The sequence below is a fragment of the Rhinoraja longicauda genome, chromosome 23 (genome assembly GCF_053455715.1).
Source record: "Rhinoraja longicauda isolate Sanriku21f chromosome 23, sRhiLon1.1, whole genome shotgun sequence".
Lineage (NCBI taxonomy): Eukaryota > Metazoa > Chordata > Chondrichthyes > Rajiformes > Arhynchobatidae > Rhinoraja > Rhinoraja longicauda.
Window position 1 is genome coordinate 34,465,236 of NC_135975.1, and position 17,985 is coordinate 34,483,220.

Consider the following 17,985-nt stretch of genomic DNA (forward strand, 5'->3'; position numbering starts at 1 on the left):
GGGTTTTCTCCGGGTGCTCCGGTTTCCTCCCACACACCAAAGACATACAGATTTATAGGTTAATTGGCTTCGGTAAAAATTGTAAATTGTCCCCAATGAATGTGTGTAGGATACCGTTTGTGTGCGGGGATCGCGGGTCGGCGTGGACTCAATGGGCCAAATGGCCTGTTTCCTTGCTGTATCTCTAAACTTAACTGAACTAAACTGAACTAAATCAATGCACATGAGTCCTGGCACATGTGGCCTGTCCATGCTAAGCCTGAGGCAGCCTAGATGTGCAAGAGTTTAACATTCATTTCACACAGTGATTGCACCTCTGGAATGCAGCCGAAACTAAACTGAGAAGCACGAGGATCAATGGCGAGACTTATTTATTACACATCATGCTTCCTGTTTCTAAGCAGCAGCTGAAACTACTGCCTGGTGCAAATCTGAAAGATAATTTTTGTTCCCAGAGACCAGGTGACTCTTCAAATTGTCTGCACTCTGAGCGACAACTGTGCCCCCAATCCCTGTTCTGCATCATTGATCAGACTCTCCTCGAGTGTCTATCCAGACACTGGAAATGCATGGGTCACAAAGTTGCTTTTACAACAATCCAACTGCAACTACACATGGTTGAATACTGTTTCAAGAAAAGTTATTCCCACTGGAAGCTGGGACCGCAGTCAATCAAGGCTTGTCGATCAGTGTAACTGGGATGGGGCCGCTGGAGAAGTCAGACACGCGGAACAGGGGCCGGTAGGAGGGTGAACCAGGGTAATGCCTCCAGTGCCTTAAAGGTCGGCTGCAGGAGGCCCCCGCGGGGCACAAAGATGGCCGGGAGAGGAAAGGAGAGGAGAGGATAGGGATGTCAGTTCGCAGCCACTGCTCCAGTACATCGAGCGCACGGGCCAACCAGACTTTGGACATTGAGTAATGGCGCCAAAAATGGCGGTGCTGCATGTGTAATATATGCAGTTGCACATGTAACCAGTGCTGAGTCAGGCACTGCTGTCAATGAAGACTGTTGATCAGGGCCATTGATCAGGCACCGCTGTCAATGAGGACTGTTGATCAGGGCCATTGATCAGGCCTGTCAGTCAGTGATGCTAACAACCAGATATGGTTATTGAGCCAGGAAGAGAGTTCATAAGTTTATTAGAGATAGGAGCAGAATTATGCCATTCGGCCCATCAAGTCTACTCCGCCATTCAATCATGGCTGATCTATCTCTCCCTCCTAACCCCATTCTCCTGCCTTCTCCCCATAACCCCTGATACCTGTACTAATCAAGAATCTATCTCTGCCTTAAAAATATCCATTGACTTGGCCTCCATGGCAAAGAATTCCATAGACTCGCCACCCTCTGACTAAAGAAATTACTCCTCATCTTCGTCATACAGGAACATCCTTTAATTCTGAGGCTATGATTAGTCCTAGATACCCCCACTAGTGGAAACATACTCTCCATCCACTCTATCCAGGCCTTTCACTATTTGTTAAATTTCAATGAGGTCCCCCCTTATCCCTCTAAACACCAGGGAGTAGAGGGATTGATTTAATGCGCAGCTATCCTCTACTTAAGGTATTTTTCTTGAAAGTTTACCCCACCTTTCATTGAGTGTTTGCGCTAATTTCTTTCCCAAGTTCTCTTTCCTCGGCACTTCAAATAAAATGTTTTGAATAAATTGATGTGTTTGCGGCGTTCACAACCTGCCCTGCCATGAACTCACTGAGCTGACTGTGTTGTTAGCAGAGACAATTACTTGGTTCAACTTCTCTGTGCGATGGTAGGATTTGAACTCTTGATCTGCTGGCCCAGTGCCACCACTTCCTGTCCTCACCGTTAATTCTCATCACACAACCCTGCATTTGGCACAAATTACTTCCACAATGGGAATTGCCTTTTCCTTATGTGTAGGAAGGAATTGCAGATGCTGGTTTAAAATGCTGGTGTAACTCAGCTGGACACGGAGCATCTCTGGAGAGAAGGAATGGGTGACGTTTCGGGTCGTCTGGTCTCGACCCAAAACGTCACCCATTCCTTCTCTCCAGAGATGCTCCGTGTCTGGCTGAGTTACTCCAGCACTTTGTGTCTATCTCTGCCTTTTCCTTATGTTTTTGTTGCAATCGAGGTATATCCAGTACATTAAACTGTTCCTGATGATGTCTGATTCAGGCTGTTCCTATCTTGACAATTGCACACAAATCAATAGACAATAGACAATAGGTGCAGGAGGAGGCCATTCGGCCCTTCGAGCCAGCACCGCCATTCAATGTGATCATGGCTGATCATTCTCAATCAGTACCCCGTTCCTGCCTTCTCCCCATACCCCCTGACTCCGCTATCCTTAAGAGCTCTATCCAGCTCTCTCTTGAATGCATTCAGAGAATTGGCCTCCACTGCCTTCTGAGGCAGAGAATTCCACAGATTCACAACTCTCTGACTGAAAAAGTTTTTCCTCATCTCAGTTCTAAATGGCCTACCCCTTATTCTTAAACTGTGGCCCCTTGTTCTGGACTCCCCCAACATTGGGAACATGTTTCCTGCCTCTAACGTGTCCAACCCCTGAATAATCTTATATGTTTCAATAAGATCTCCTCTCATCCTTCTAAATTCCAGTGTATACAAGCCCGTGAAGTAGGGTGGCCAACTGTCCCGTATTAGCCGGGACATCCCGTAATTTGGGCTAAATTGGCTTGTCCCGTACAAGACCGCCCTTGTCCCGTATTAGGCCTGGACGGCGCTCTAGGCACGGACACTGTAGCCCGGAGGCCGCTGGAGTCCCGGACAGTGTAGGCCCGGGCGCAGCCTAACAGAGGTTGCATAGCAACCCGCCTACTGGCCCGGGCGGCCACCATTGGTGGAGGGGGAGCACGTGGCCGCTGGCTGGGTGAGGTCATGTGGGGCGCGGGGTGGCGACGTCACCCTTTGTCCCTTATTTGGGAGTGAGGAAGTTGGCAACCCTACCCTGAAGTCATACAAGGTCAACAACCTGCTGTTAGATACAGTCATAGAGTGATACAGTGTAGAAACAGGTCCTTTGGTCCAACTTGGGGTGGCACAGTGGCGCAGCGGTAAAGTTGCTGCCTTACAGCGAATGCAGCGCCGGAGACTCAGGTTCGATCCTGACTACGGGCGCCGTCTGTACGGTGTTTGTACGTTCTCCCCGTGACCTGCGTGGGTTTTCGCCGAGATCTTCGGTTTCCTCCCACACTCCAAAGACGTGCAGGTATGTAGGTTAATTGACTGGGTAATATGTAAAAATTGTCCCTAGTGTGTGTAGGATAGTGTTAATGTGCGGGGATCGCTGGGCGGCGCGGACTCAGTGGGCCGAAGGGCCGGTTTCCGCGCTTTATCTCTAAACTTGTCCACGCTGACCAACATGTCCCAGCTACACTAGTCCCACCTGCCTGTATTTAGTCCATATCCCTCTAAACCTGTCCTATCCATGTACCTGTCTAAATGTTTCTTAAATGTTGCAATAGTTCCTGACTCAACTACCTCCTACGGCAGCTCGTTCCATACACCTACCACCATTTGTGTGAAAAGGTTACCCCTCAGGTTCCTATGAAATCTTTCCCCCTCACCTTAAACCCATCTCCTCTGGTTCTTGATTCCTCTACTCTGGGCAAGAGACTCTGTACCTGATGTAATCCTCTCATGATCTTAGATGGTTCCATAAGATCACTCACCATCTTCCTGCAATACATGGAAGAAAAGCCCAACCTTCTCAACCTCTCCCCAAAGCTCAGACTCTGGGGTCCTGGCAACATCCTCGTAATATATTTAATGTATTTTTAAATATATTTAATAACTTTTTTAAGCTGCAGGCTGTTCCCGGGTAACAACTGGCATCCTTAAGTCTATTTTGTTGCAGGTTAGAAACTACTCCATTCTGTAACCATATCTTCACAGTACCAGAAAGAATGGCCTCACAGGCACATAAGAAAGAACATTAACTAAAGGTGGAGAGAGAAAATGAGTTGGCCGTAGGAATAAATCTTTGTACATATGCCAGTTTTTTTGACCGACATCCCCTCAAGGTTCATAAGTGACAGTTTTGTTTAGTTTAGTTAGTTTAGTTTATTATCACGTGTACCGAGGTAGAAACGAAGGGTCACCAATGAGGTATAGTAGTTCAGGACTGCTCTCTGGTTGTGGTAGGGTGGTTCAGTTGCCTGATAACAGCTGGGAAGAAACTGTCCCTGAATCTGGAGGTGTGCGTTTTCACACTTCTATACCTTTTCCCTGATGGTAGAGGGGAGAAAAGGGAGTGGCCAGGGTGCGGCTCGTCCTTGATTATGCTGCTGGCCTTGCCGAGGCAGCGTGAGGTGGTGGTCTGGGCTGCGTCCACAATTCGCTGCTATAGGAGCAGAATTAAGCCATTCGGCCCATCAAGTCTACTATGCCATTCAATCATGGCTGATCTATCTCTCTCTCTCAACCCCAACATTCCCCTACCCAGACACGTGCAGCTGTGCAGTGGGGTGCTGGAAGGGCTCAGCATGGCCAGCTATCAATGGGCAGCATGGAAAGTTGGAAACACAAGGAACTGCAGGTGCTGGAGCCTTGCGTAAAACACAAAGTGCTGGAGTAACTCAGTGGGTCAGGTAGCTTCTCTGGAGGGAATGGACAGGCACCGTTTTGGGTCGGAATCCTTCTTCAGGGCAGGAGTTTGTTTTAACATAGAATGTACAGCAGGGAAACAGGCTCTTTGGCTCATTGAGGTAACCATAATCCACTAATTCTGCATTAAACCCACTTTAGTTTTATTCTCCCCATATTCCCATAAACACCTACAGACTGAATCACTCAGCTGTACATCAGTATACAGATACAGCAGTGAAACAACCACTTTGCCCCATTGAGTCTGTGCCAACCGTAATCCACTAATCCCACATTAAACCGGCTTTAGTTTTATTCTCCCCAATTTTCATCAACTCCCACATACTCAACTGTATAGAGGTCTGAAGAAGGGTCTCGACCCGAAACGTCAACCATTCCTTCTCTCCCGAGATGCTGCCTGACCCGCTGAGTTACTCCAGCGTTTTGTGTCTACCATCGATTTTACCAGCATCTGCAGTTTTTTTCCTACTCAGTTTTGGGCCCCATATCTGAGGAAGGATGTCCTGGCATTGGAGAGGGTCCAGGGGAGGATTTTAAGAATGATTCCAGGAATGAGTGGGTTAACATATGATAAGCGTTTCATGACACCAGGCCTGCACTCGCTGGTGTTTAGAAGGATGAGGGGGGACCTCATTGAAACTTACTGAATAGTGAAAAGCCCGGATAGAGTGGATGTTTCCACTAGTGGGAGAGTCTAGGATCAGAGGCCATAGCCTCAAATTAAAAGGACGTTCCTTTAGAAAGGCGGTGAGGAGGAATTTTTTTAGTCAGAGGGTGGTGAATCTGTGGAACTCATTGCCACAGAAACTGTGGAGGCCATCAATAGGTATTTTTAAAGCAGAGATTGACAGATTCTTGATTAGGATGGGTGTCAGTGGATATGGGGAGAAGGCAGGAGAATGGGTTTGAGAGGGAAATATAGATCAGCCATGATTGAATGGCGGAGTAGACTTGATGGGCCGAATTACCTCATTCTGCTCCTGGAACTTATGAACATGAACTTGTTACTAGAGAACAGTTAAATCTCCTCACACTTGCCTCCCTGAAACTTAGCTACGCCATTCCATTCAACCACCTTCAATCCAGATCACCTAGGTTAACCTGCACCTTGGACAACTGGAAACTTTAGGTTAAACTTTGCAACACAAACTTAGAACAGTACAGTGCTGGAGCAGGCCCTGCAGCCCACAATATCCATGCCGACCAATAACCCTGGCACCCACAGCCTTCTTGGATATATTTCAAACTTCCTCTACTGTTGTTGCAAAATCATGGTCTAACCATATCTGTTCACCATCCATCAATATAACTCCATCAAATGTCTGACACAAAAACACTGGGAACATTCAGAAGATCAGGCAGCGTCTATGAAGAGGGAAAACAGCATCAACGTTTCAACTAGGGTTGCCAAGTGTCCCGTATTAGCCTTGACATCCCGTATTTTGGGCTAAATTAGTTTGTCCTGTATGGGACTGCCCTTGTCCCATATTAGTAGGGTTGCCAACTTCCTCAAAGAAGGGTCAAAGGGTGACGTCACCATTCCGCGCCCCACGTAACCTCACCCAGCCAGCGGCCACGTGCTCCCGCTCCACCAATGGCGGGAGTGAGGAAGATGGCAACCCCAGTTTCAACTCAACCTGACACCACTATAGAACTGAGAAGGTTTAAACCCATATCACGATGATAGACGAAGGATCATTCACCTAAAACATGATCGTCTGCTTGCCCCTTCACGGCCACTGCCTGACCGACTGAGTGTTTCCAACACAGCCCGTCCTTGGATCAAGCTCCCAGCATCAGTAGATTTTTCACTTTAATTTTAGTTTAGTTTAGTTTAGAGATACAGCACTGAAACAGGCCACCGAGTCCACGCCGACCAGCGATCCCCGCACTAACACTATCCCATACACTAGAGACAATTTACAATTATTCCAAGCCAATTTGCCTACAAATCTGTATGCCTTTGGCACGTGGGTGGAAACCAGAGCACCCGGAGAAAACCCACGCAGGTCACGGGGAGAACGTACAAACTCCGTACATCCAGCTCCCGTAGTCAGGATCGAACCCGTGTCTCTGGTACCATGTTGCATCTATGATAATTTTGTTCTGAAAACACCTCAACTTTAACAATCTCACCCCAGTTACAAAATCAACTAGTTGGATTATGTTAAGAATGTAGTGTGCAATGGATCAGAATTTGCAATATGAACAACAGCAGCTGTGTAATGCAAAGCAGGATGGCTGTGTAAATTGATCAGCAATTTGTGACACAGGGATGTTCTTTAGACTCCAAACAGCCACGGGATACTAATCAATTGTACTATTCAGGCCAGCTTTATGAAACACCATAAATTGTCCTCAATCTCTGGCAATTTTCATGAACTTGCTGCACTAATTGGCCATTAAACCTGCCACAGAATTTCAACGTGCATTCTTAATAATGAAGGCAGCCAGTATCCTATTAAGGTTGTGATAACTGTTCATGGCTGTCATTAACACTGCTGGTGCAGTGATCAAATTACAGGATTAGTAATCCAGAGATCTGAACCAACAACCCAGGGACCGGATTCAAATCTCCCTGCAGCAGATGTGGGATTTCAAATTCAGCTAAATTAAATTCAGAAAAAAATAATGAATACTAGTGGATTGTTGTAATAAGCCACTGTATGTCCTACAAGGGAGCTCATTTGGCCTGGCGAATGTACCACTCCATGACAACAAGTGTCTTTTAAATGCCCAACCGTGCCATCTGGCCTTCACGACCCGCAGCAAGACCTGGAAACATTTGGGCATGGGCTGATACATAGTAACGTTTGCCCTACGAGAGTATCAGGTAATGATCATCTCCAACATGTCCGTCTACCATTGACATTCAATGGATTACCATCCCAGAGCCCTACCCCATCTACATCCTATGGATCTCCTTGAAACTCAACTGGACCTGCTATGTATATCATGTGGTTACAAGAGCAGGTCAGAGGCTGGGTACTGATAGTGACTCACCTCTAGATATCCCCAAAGCCATCCCATCAACTGCAAGGCACAAGTCAAGGGTGTGATGGAATCCCTTAAACTTGCCTGGGTGAGTGCAGATCCAACAATTCGTAGGAAGCTCAACACCATCCAGGACAAAGCATCCCAGTTAGCTGTCACCCTACACATACCTCGCCTTGTGGTGCACAGTGGCTTAAAAATGCACTGCCATTACTCGACGAGGAGCCACTGGCAGCATCTCCCAAACCCACCACCTCTACCACCAGGGAATACAAGGCCAGCAGGTGCATGGGAGCACAGCTGCCTGCAGGTTCCCCTCCAAGTCACACACCATCCTGACTTGAAAATATATTTCTGTTCTTCCATTGCCATTGGGTCTGAATCCTGGAAGCCACTCCCTGACAGGACTGTGAGAGCGACTTCACCAGAAGCACTGCAGTGGTTCACAAGGGCAGCTCACGGTCACCGTGTCAAGGGCAGTGAGCAATAAGCAATAAATGCTGGTGCTGCTCTCTGATCTACAGAACGAGGAATGAAAAGAATGGAGTTTCATTCCATGAACAGTTCCTGAAGTTTTTCTGTCCAAAGATTGGATTTAAAATGAAGAGGCAAGGAACTGCAAAGGTTGTATTTAAGATGAAGACACAAGGAACTGAAGATTATATCTTTGCGCCTTCTTTCTGCCTCTGTTTTAACTTTGAGTCCTTTGGTTGAGGAGATGGAGTGTTGGTACGTGTCTAATAAAGAGCCTCGACCCGAAACGTCACCTATTCCTTTTCTCCAGAGATGCTGCCTGACCCACTGCGTAAATCCTGCATTTCGTGTCTATCTTTGGTACTGTCATTCTCAGATGCGCCATAAACCTTGCTGGCCATTATCAGTTTGCATATCCAACAACATGTACACAAAGTTTTTTTGAGATGGAGGGTGCAGGAACGATGGAACACATGGACGCGCTGCAGGATATCATCTTCCTGAACATGTCACTCCATTAAGATTTTAGCAACTTTAGCAAAAGTTACCATTAAGTGGCCACCTTTACAGGCAATTTCATGAATCTTCTGTATCTTTACTTAACTTTAATATGAACCATCGCAAAATCTATGACGTTAAAGCCATTAAACTAAGGGGATAGACAGTATTTTTTTTTGCATATCTTTCTTTCATTTGTTCTATATCTCTATATCACTGTCGATATCTCTCGTTTCACTCTCCCCTGACTCTCAGTCTGAAGAAGGGTCTCAACTCGAAATGTCACCTATTTTGTTTCTCCAGAGATGCCATCTGACCCGCTGAGTTACTCCAGCTTTTTGTGAATATCTTCAGTTGAAACCAGCATCTGCAGTTCCTTCCTACACAAACTGGACAGGGTTCAACACCCCCATTAATGAAAACGCACTATGAAAACAATTGACACTCAAGTCCAGAATTTATTCAGTTTGGTCAGCAATACCCTGCAAAAAAAAACCTTCCTTGGATATGGGGCTTGTGCCAGAGAGCAGGAGCTTTGCAGATAATTGAGTTCTATCCAAAAAGGGGGCAAGCATAAATCTGACAAGGTTAATCAGTCCACCAGAAATGGTGGGAATCCCTTTAGTAACATGAAACTGGGCCAAAGTTAACAGATATTTGGATTTTTAAAGTGCTAGAGTAACTCAGCAGATCAGGCAGCATCTCTGGGCAACGTTTCACGTTTGGACCCTACTTCAGACTGATTGTAGTGGGGAGGAGGGGAAGGGGGGGGGGAAAGGTTTGTAAAGAGATGGCGGGGGGAGAGAAAGCATGGCAGGTGGTAGGTGGATACAGAAGGGGTTGGGCATTTTTTGGCAGATGGGTGGACATAGGCCAGAGATGAAAAGGAGACAAAAGTGCGCAAGATAAGGAGAGAAGTGAAATGTGAAGCTAGGGAAAGGGATATTGGTGGGAAGGAACATGGGGAAGGGGAAAGGGGCCAGGATAGTTGGAGAAAAGGGGCCAGGATAGTTGGAGAAAAGGGTGCGTACCAGGGTGGGTCACAAGGAAGAGAGGTGAGAAAAAAGGGAGGAGTATGTTAACTAAAATTGGAGAATTCAATGTTCATTGGGACTCGCCCATTATGCCAACATGGTTGGCATGAACAAGGTGGGCCAAATGGCCTGTTTCCGTGTTGTATAGTTCAATGACTCTATGCCAAAGATACTAGAGGAGCAAGATGAACCACTCCGTTGAAATCGTCTATACTGAAGTGTAGTTCACAAAGGAGCGTAACGTTCGCCATTTTAGTAAGCAAAACCCGCCATTCGCTATGCCTCTCGCAGTGTGATCAGTGTTCCGGGGGAACAGTATGTGTGATGATACCATTAAAATGCAGAATATATCTCATCTATCAACTCACAGATCTTTGTTATTTTTCTTTTAAAATGTTTCTGCAAGTTTCTGCCTACTAAAATGGCACCATGACATACTAGTTTTTAGGGTCGAGTGGTCTATCTTGTTTCTCTAGTATCTTTGCTCTATGCTACTTGGAAAAATCATGACTCAATAAATGAAAGGCAGCATGGATTGGTTAAAACCAAATTGTACACCACTAATGATTGAAGTAACAGGGAGGGTGGATGATGGTTGATGTTGTGTACTTATACTTTCAAAAGACAGTTTTATATAGTGTTATATTATAGAATAACTGCAGATGCTGGTACAAATCGAAGATATCACAAAATGCTGGAGTAACTCAGCGGGTCAGGCAGCATCTCCGGAGAGAAGGAATGGGCGATGTTTCGGGTCGAGACCCTTCTTCAGACTGACGAAGGGTCTCGACCCGAAACGTCACCCAATCCTTCTCCGCAGAGATGCTGCCTGACCCGCTAAGTTACTCCAGCATTTTGTGATACATACATATATATATATATATATGCCAATACACCGCCCTGGTAAATAGCATGGTGGTGCACAATGGCATATCAAACTAGAGGGAAGTTTACAGTATTTTATGGAGCCACAGTCTTTAATATTGGCTCTTGACATGGGATGCACCCGTTGAGAGACCAGGCTTCAAGTCATTGTTGACTTGTTCGATGAAAAATGAGGGAATAAGCCATCCACAAAGCAAAGCTCCTCTATGTACAGCACTTTGTACAGGACCAAAGTCCTCTATGTACAGCATTTTGGTCAACGTGGGTTGTTTTTAAATGTGCTATACAAATAAAATTGACTTGACTTGACTTGACTATCGATCTGCCCCATCCCTGCCATGCCGATGAAGGTGCATGGCAGGACTCTGGTAAAGAGGGACTGCTTGCCACTTCTCACCAGCTGCCTCCCAGCGAGGACACACACTGCTTCTGTGCACCAGCAGAGCATTCAGCCAACTGAGGGAAAGGGCAAGATCTCAGACACGGCACACAGCTCCTGGTGTACCGACCGGGCAGCCTGCTTCCGTCTGCTTCAGTCTCAGACTCTCTACAAGAATGGAAAGGGACACCAACCGCCTCCAGCCCAAGGGCAGGACAACTAAACCAATGTCCGCGGTCTGTCCTGGACCATCATTGCCAGACCAAAGCTCTGGCTACAGAGCCTGAAGAAGGGACACGACCCAAAACATTACCTATTGCTTTTCTCCTGCCTACAGAGATCCTGCCTGCCCTGCGGAGTTACTCCAGCGTTTTGTGCCTATCTCTGGTCTGCTTCCTTGCTGGATAGCTCTGAATAAAGTGCACTTTTAAAAGTGTGTGTGAGTAGGCAAAAGACAATAGGTGCAGGAGTAGGCCATTCGGCCCTTTGAGCCATTCACCATGATCATTCACAATCAGTACCACAATAGACAATGGTGGAGAGAGCTAGGGTTGTGGACATTAGTTTGCTGCACAGCTGACTATGAAGGTGGTTCAAATGTATAATGATGCTTGCATTCAATCAATGGAGGCAAAAGATGCAAACAGAAGGATATGCTGAACCCCTGTAAACACAGTTACTTCCCATCTGCAAAGCTGCATTTAAAACTGGCTCAATTTTAGAATAAGCGGCCAGCTTTGGAGATGTTGAGATATCCGAGCACAGGATTAGGAGTAAGGAGTGAAGCTGCGGGGATAAGATTTGGTTTAGTTTTGGGATACAGCATGGAAACAGACCCTTCAGCCTACACCGACCATCACACTACTTCTACGTTATCCCACTTTCTCATCCACTCCCTGCACACAAGGCGTAATTTACAAAGGCCAATTAACCTACGGACCGGCACGTCTTTGGGATGTGGGAGAAAACCGGAGCAAACCCACAGGGTCACAGGAGCATGTGTAAACTCCAAACAGGCAGCACCTGAGGTCAGGATTTAACCCGCGTTTCAGCTGTTGTGAGGCAGTCACTCTACCAACCACAGTTAATCATGTGTGTAGGAAGGAACTGCAGATGCTGGTTTACATCCGAAGATGCTGAAGTAACTCAGTGGGACAGGCAGCATCTCTGGAGAGAAGGAATGGGTGACGTTTTGGGTCGAGACCCTTCTTCAGACTGAGGAAGGGTCTCGACCCGAAACGTCACCCATTCCTTCTCTCCAGAGATGCTGCCTGACCTGCTGATCACGTATTGCCTTTCTGCTGAATGGATAACAGGCAACAAAGGTTGTTCACTGTACCTCGCTCGGTCCACGTGACAATAAACTAAACTAAACAGGGGGGCGAGATATCAGTGAGCAAAGGGGGAAGTGCTTTGTAAACAAGGGGAGGGGGGGGGGGTCGTTGTGGTAGGCGGCAATGAGGAGTTGAGGTAAACCAGGATCTTGTTAAATTGCAGAGCAGAATAGTGAGTCAGGTGAGACCAGTGTGGAACATCCCACAGGTGGAGAGCAGATGATTGATGGGCTGGGTGGCTGAGTTCAAGACGTGATTGACAAAAACAAACCCTAGAAACAGTGAGATTATTCCAGCAGTTAATTATTATCGAATCTTCCACTGGCCAAAAGGATGGGCAGAGACTGTTGAAGGGGTGTTGGGAAAGGAGCAGGCACTGGCTGAATGGCCTTCTACACTCGAAGTCATACAGCACGGAAACAGGCCCTTCGGCCCAACTTGCCCATGCTGGCCAAGATGCCCCATCTACACCTTGCCCGCGTTTGGCAAATCTCATTGCGTTAACTCACGGTTTAATGTTTCGGTGAATATCGGCTGGGAAGGGCGGCACAGCGGTAGAGTTACTGCCCGAGCGAGACCTGGGTTCGATCCTGACTACGGGTGCTGTGTGTACGCTCATCCCGTGACCCGCATGGGGTTTCCTCCCACACACCAAAGATGCACATGTGTGTTGGCTAATTGGCTGCGGTAAATTATTAAATTGTCCCTTGTGTGTAGGATGGGAGTGTTAGTGTACTGGTTAGCACGGACTCGGTGGGCCGAAGGGCCTGTCTCTGCGCTGTAATCTCTAAAGTCCAAAAATAAATCACCCATTAACTATGTCAGAACTTCACGCTCCATTTCAACTTCACAATGGGTTTCTCTCTAAAGACGCTGTGGACTGTGGCTCTACTCAGTGGGTCTCAAAAATGAAGCAGACAACTGCAGATTGTCGGCCTGGGCTGGGCCGGGGACACCCAGCGACCCTCTCCCCTCTCCCCCCTCCCCTCTCCCCCCCCTCGGATTGCTCAGGCAAGGCTCCGCGGGGAGAGCACAGGTTCCCCCGCCCCACTGTTGGAGCGACAGAACCGTCTACTTCCTGCTCCGTGTTTACTACAAAACCAGAAAGGCTGGACTAACGAGGCGGCATCTGTGGAAAGAGAGGCAGTTCACGTTGCAGGCCGAAGACCCAGAACTGAGAGAGAGAGGGATGGAAGGAGAGGGAGAGAGTGATGGGAGGGAGAGGAGAGGGGAGAGGGGAGGGGGGGAGAGGGGAGGGGGGGAGGGGGGGAGAGGGGAGGGGGGGAGGGGGGGAGAGGGGAGGGGGGGAGGGAGAGAGAGGGGAGGGGGGAGGGAGGGGGAGGAGGGGAGGGAGGAGAGAGGGAGAGGGGGAGGGAGGGTGGGAGAGAGGGAGAGAGGGGGAGAGGGGGAGGGAGGGGAGAGGGGGAGGGAGGGGAGAGGGGAGGGAGGAGAGAGGGAGAGAGGGTGGGAGAGAGGGGGAGGGAGGAGAGAGGGGAAGGGAGGAGAGAGGGAGGGTGGGAGAGAGGGAGAGGGAGGGTGGGAGAGAGGGAGAGAGGGGGAGGGAGAGAGGGAGGGAGGGGATGGAGGAGAGAGGGGGAGGGAGAGAGGGTGGGAGAGAGGGGGAGGGAGGAGAGAGGGGGAGGGAGAGAGGGGGAGGGAGAGGGAGGGTGGGAGAGGGAGGGAGGGAGAGAGGGTGGGAGGGAGAGAGGGTGGGAGGGAGAGAGGGTGGGAGGGAGAGAGAGGGAGATAGAAAGCGAGGGGGAGGGAGGGAGAGAGAGGGAAGGAAGGAGAGGGAGGGGGACAGAGACAGCAAGTTAGTCCAGGGATAGACACAACGTGTATGGATTAGTGGTTATGGGGCCAAGGCAGGAGATTGGGGTGGAGAGGGAAACATAGATCAGCCATGATTGAATGGCGAGTAGACTTGTAGTTAATGGGCATTTACACTTGATGGGCCGAATGGCCTAATTCTGCTGTTAGAATTTATGTAAGTGCTGGAGTAACTCAGCGGGTCAAGAGGCATCTCTGGAGAAATAGGATGGGTGGCGTTTCGGATCGAGACCCTTCCTCAGACCCGAAATGTCACCTAGTCCCCTTTTCACCAGAGATGCTGCCTGACCCTCTGAGTTACTCCAGCATTCTGTGTCTATCTTCTGGAATGACACCAGCATCTGCCGCTCCTTCCTTCACAAGTTGGTCGGTGGAGCGGAGTCTGTGGGGGAGGGCGGTGGGAGAGGAACGACCCCGTCCATGTTTACGCTTCAGACCGCATCGCTGAACAAGACTGCGCGGTTATCATGCGACTGTTTGTGAGACTCGCAAACTACCATCGCGTCCCTTGCGTTTCAACAGTAACTGCTTCTCCCGGGTCCCCGCCGGCATCTGCAAGTGATAATGTGCAGGAAGGAACTGCAGGTGCTGGTCCATACCCAAGATAAGACACAAAATGCTGGAGTAACTCAGCAGGTCAGGCAGCCTCTCTGGAGAGAAGGGATGGGTGACGTTTCGGGTGGAGACCCTTCTTCAGACTGATCCGACCCCTGCAGTCTGCGAGATATTCTGTTCGTTTAAGAAAGACAACGAGGCGAATCAAATCAAAGAAGAAAGAAGCTTGCGATGGGAAGAAGGGTCTCGACACGAATGGCCACCCGTTCCTTCTCTCCGGAGACGCTGCCTGTCCCGCTGAGTTACTCCAGCATGTTGTGTCCATGCTCGGTTTAATCCAGCATCTGCAGTTGCTTCCTACACCAGCAGACCGCGATGTTTTACTTGCGCTCGTCACTCAATGCTGATCCAAAGACCCCACACAAACGGTGGGGAGCAGCTGGTACACTGCGCCTCGCACCATGTCCCCTGCCTGTCTCTGTCCCTGCCCCTGCCTCTGCCAATGCCTCTGTCTCTGCGCCCTCGCCGCTCCTCAACCCGCCCCCCGAAAACAAGTGGCAATATTGATCAACACGGACAAACAAACACCAGCGCTCCATTGCAGCGCCCAATGGCCGATAAACCACCGTATTGCCGGGTCACTTGTCGCCCACAGTGTGTGGGGTTCCCTGTGCTGGGACCCTACACCGTGTCCATCCGCCCAGCCCAAGTTGCACAGCGCCCTAGACAAACATCCACCTGAAGAGGATAGACACGAACATGCCGGAGTAAGTGAGCGGGACAGGCGGCAGTGGAGGGCAGGAGTGGCTGGGGGGCGTCTCAGGTCGAGCGAGACCCTTCCTCAGGCTGAGATTCAGGGGAGAGGGAGGGCAGAGATGCGGCAGTGTGCACAGAACACGTGAGGTGTGAAAGGGACAGACAGACCAACAGTTACTCCAGCATGTCGTGTCTATCTCGGTGTAAGCCAGCGTCTGCAGTCCCATCCCACACGGACATCCATCCATCTCCCTGACTTGACTCTCGCAATCTTGTCTGCACACGGGGACGGTTCGGGTGTTTCTATTACCTTCCTGCTTCGCCACATTTCCCAGTGGATCTCCTCTCTGTTCATATCTCCGGCTCCAAGCGAAGTGGGAGAACCTGTTCTGCTCTGAGAGAGAGAGGACACAGGCAGTGAAGGTGGCGCTGAAAGCCGACCAGTCGACTTCACTCAATCACTCCTTGCTCTCCGCCCCCTCCAGGTTTCTCTCCAACACACCTCTCCTTTGGCCAGTTTCACCGAGACTCTCGCAGTCCGCTCCACACCTTGTTTCCCGCACGTAGCTGTGTATTCCCCCCCCCCCCCCCCCCCCGGCTCACTCGCCTCCCGCGTCAGAAAGGCAGAGAGAGAGAGAGACCTTCTCAAACATGTCTCCCGGAGTTGTGAACGTACACTCCACCCCAGGCACGGCAGGAGGGCATTGCCGCGGGAGGGGACATTATGCGGATGAAACCTTAAACCGCAGCCCCCACCTACACGTCTCTCTGTTTCAGACAACAAGCGGAGAGATTTCCCCAGCCAACATGGATTTCTCAACCAAACATCACCGGCACACGTTGTTTGCCAATTGCTGGGAATACCCAGCGGGCCGGGCAGCACTGCGGAGGGGGGTCTGGAGTAACAGGCAGCATCTCTGGGGGAAAGGAATGGGTCGAGACACTTCTTCAGACCAGAGACAGAGTCAATGTTTCAAATCGGAATCCCATGATCAGATCATCGCTTTAAGTCTCAAAATGCTGGAGTAACTCAGCAGGTCAGGCAGCATCTCGGGAGAGAAGGAATTGGCGATGTTTCGGGTCGAGACCCCTGTTCAGAAGAAGGGTCTCGACCCGAAACGTCACCCATTCCTTCTCTCCCGAGATGCTGCCTGACCTGCTGAGTTACTCCAGCATTTTGTGAATAAATACCTTCGATTTGTACCAGCATTTGCAGAATTTTGTTATATCGCTTTAAGTCTTGTTTCCTCTCCCGCTGATGCTGCCTGACCTGCCGGGTGTTTCTAGCATTTTCTGTTTCCGGATTTCCCTCACCGAGAGTTCTATCACATTACTTGCAGGGTCTTTCTCTGAATTGACCTATTTTCTACTTTGTGTAGGGAGGATTTCTTTCCTCGGGATTGCTGCAGTAAATAGGTAAAAATAGACAAAATACCGCTCCCTGCATCATCAACTCATTAAATGTCAATAGACTTTGCTCCCAATATTCCCTTTACCCAAGGAAAATAAGGGAATGGAATATGTTACCACCCAACACAGGTGCTGCCCCCGATGTCAAGCCATTTAAAAAGGGGATTGAGCAACCAGATCTCCTCAGCTTGGTCAGAAAAGCCCACTTCAAAATGTAATCACGACTCTACTCACTCCGACCGGTGTGAGATAGCCACTCGTGAGGTGTTTGCGCAGTAATCAACCAGAACCAACCAGAGTAGGGGTGCCAACTATCTCACTCCCAAATACGGGACAAGGTGACGTCACTGCCACGCGCCCCACCTGACCCAAGCCAGCGGCCACTTGCTCCCACTCCACCAATGGCGGCCGCCCGGGCTGGGAGGTGGGATGCGATGCACCCTACGTTAGGCGGCGCCTGGGCCTCTGGGGCAACACTGTCCAGAGCTAAAATGTCATAAACCTAGAGTGTCGGGACCTAAACTGTTGGGACCCACAGCATCGGGGCCTACAGCGGCCCCCGGGCCTACAGCGCCCCCTGGGCCTACAGTGTCAGGGCCTACAGCACCCCCTGGGCCTACAGTGTCAGGGCCTACAGCGGCCCCCGGGCCTACTGCGCCCCCTGGGCCTACAGTGTCAGGGCCGACAGTGACCTGTTCGAGGCAGGAAACATGTTCCCAATGTTGGGGGAGTCCAGAACCAGGGGCCACAGTTTAAGAATAAGGGGTAGGCCATTTAGAACGGAGGTGAGGAAAAACATTTTCAGTCAGAGAGTTGTGAATCTGTGGATAGAGCTCTTAAGGATAGCGGAGTCAGGGGATATGGGGAGAAGGCAGGAACGGGGTACTGATTGAGAATGATCAGCCATGATCACATTGAATGGTGGTGCTGTCTCGAGGGGCCGAATGGCCTACTCCTGCACCTATTGTCTATTGTGACCGGGCCTACAGCACCCCCCGGGCCTACAGTGTCCGGGCCTACAGCACCCCCCGGGCCTAATAAGGGACAAGGGTGGTCCCATACGGGACAATCCAATTTAGCCCAAAATAGAGGATGTCCCAGCTAAAACAGGGCGGTTGGCAACCCTACTGCAGAGTGAGCAGAGATCTGTAGGTTCAGAGGGGACGAGGTTAGAGGAGTAGGTAAGGGGTGTGCAAAAGTTGAGATGGTTGATGTCACATCAGC

The 17,985-nt window shown here is 49.5% G+C and overlaps 1 protein-coding gene across 1 annotated transcript in view; it reads right to left on the minus strand.

Moving 5' to 3' along the window:
- The window catches only part of LOC144605012 (transmembrane and coiled-coil domain protein 3-like), a 51,646-nt gene extending 35,848 nt beyond the window's left edge, over window positions 1-15,798 (minus strand). The window contains exon 1 of the mRNA XM_078420041.1: window positions 15,662-15,798. Coding sequence (XP_078276167.1) covers window positions 15,662-15,706 — 45 coding nt within the window. The 5' untranslated portion in view covers window positions 15,707-15,798. The remainder of the gene's footprint in view (window positions 1-15,661) is intronic.
- Window positions 15,799-17,985: the final 2,187 nt, after the last annotated feature.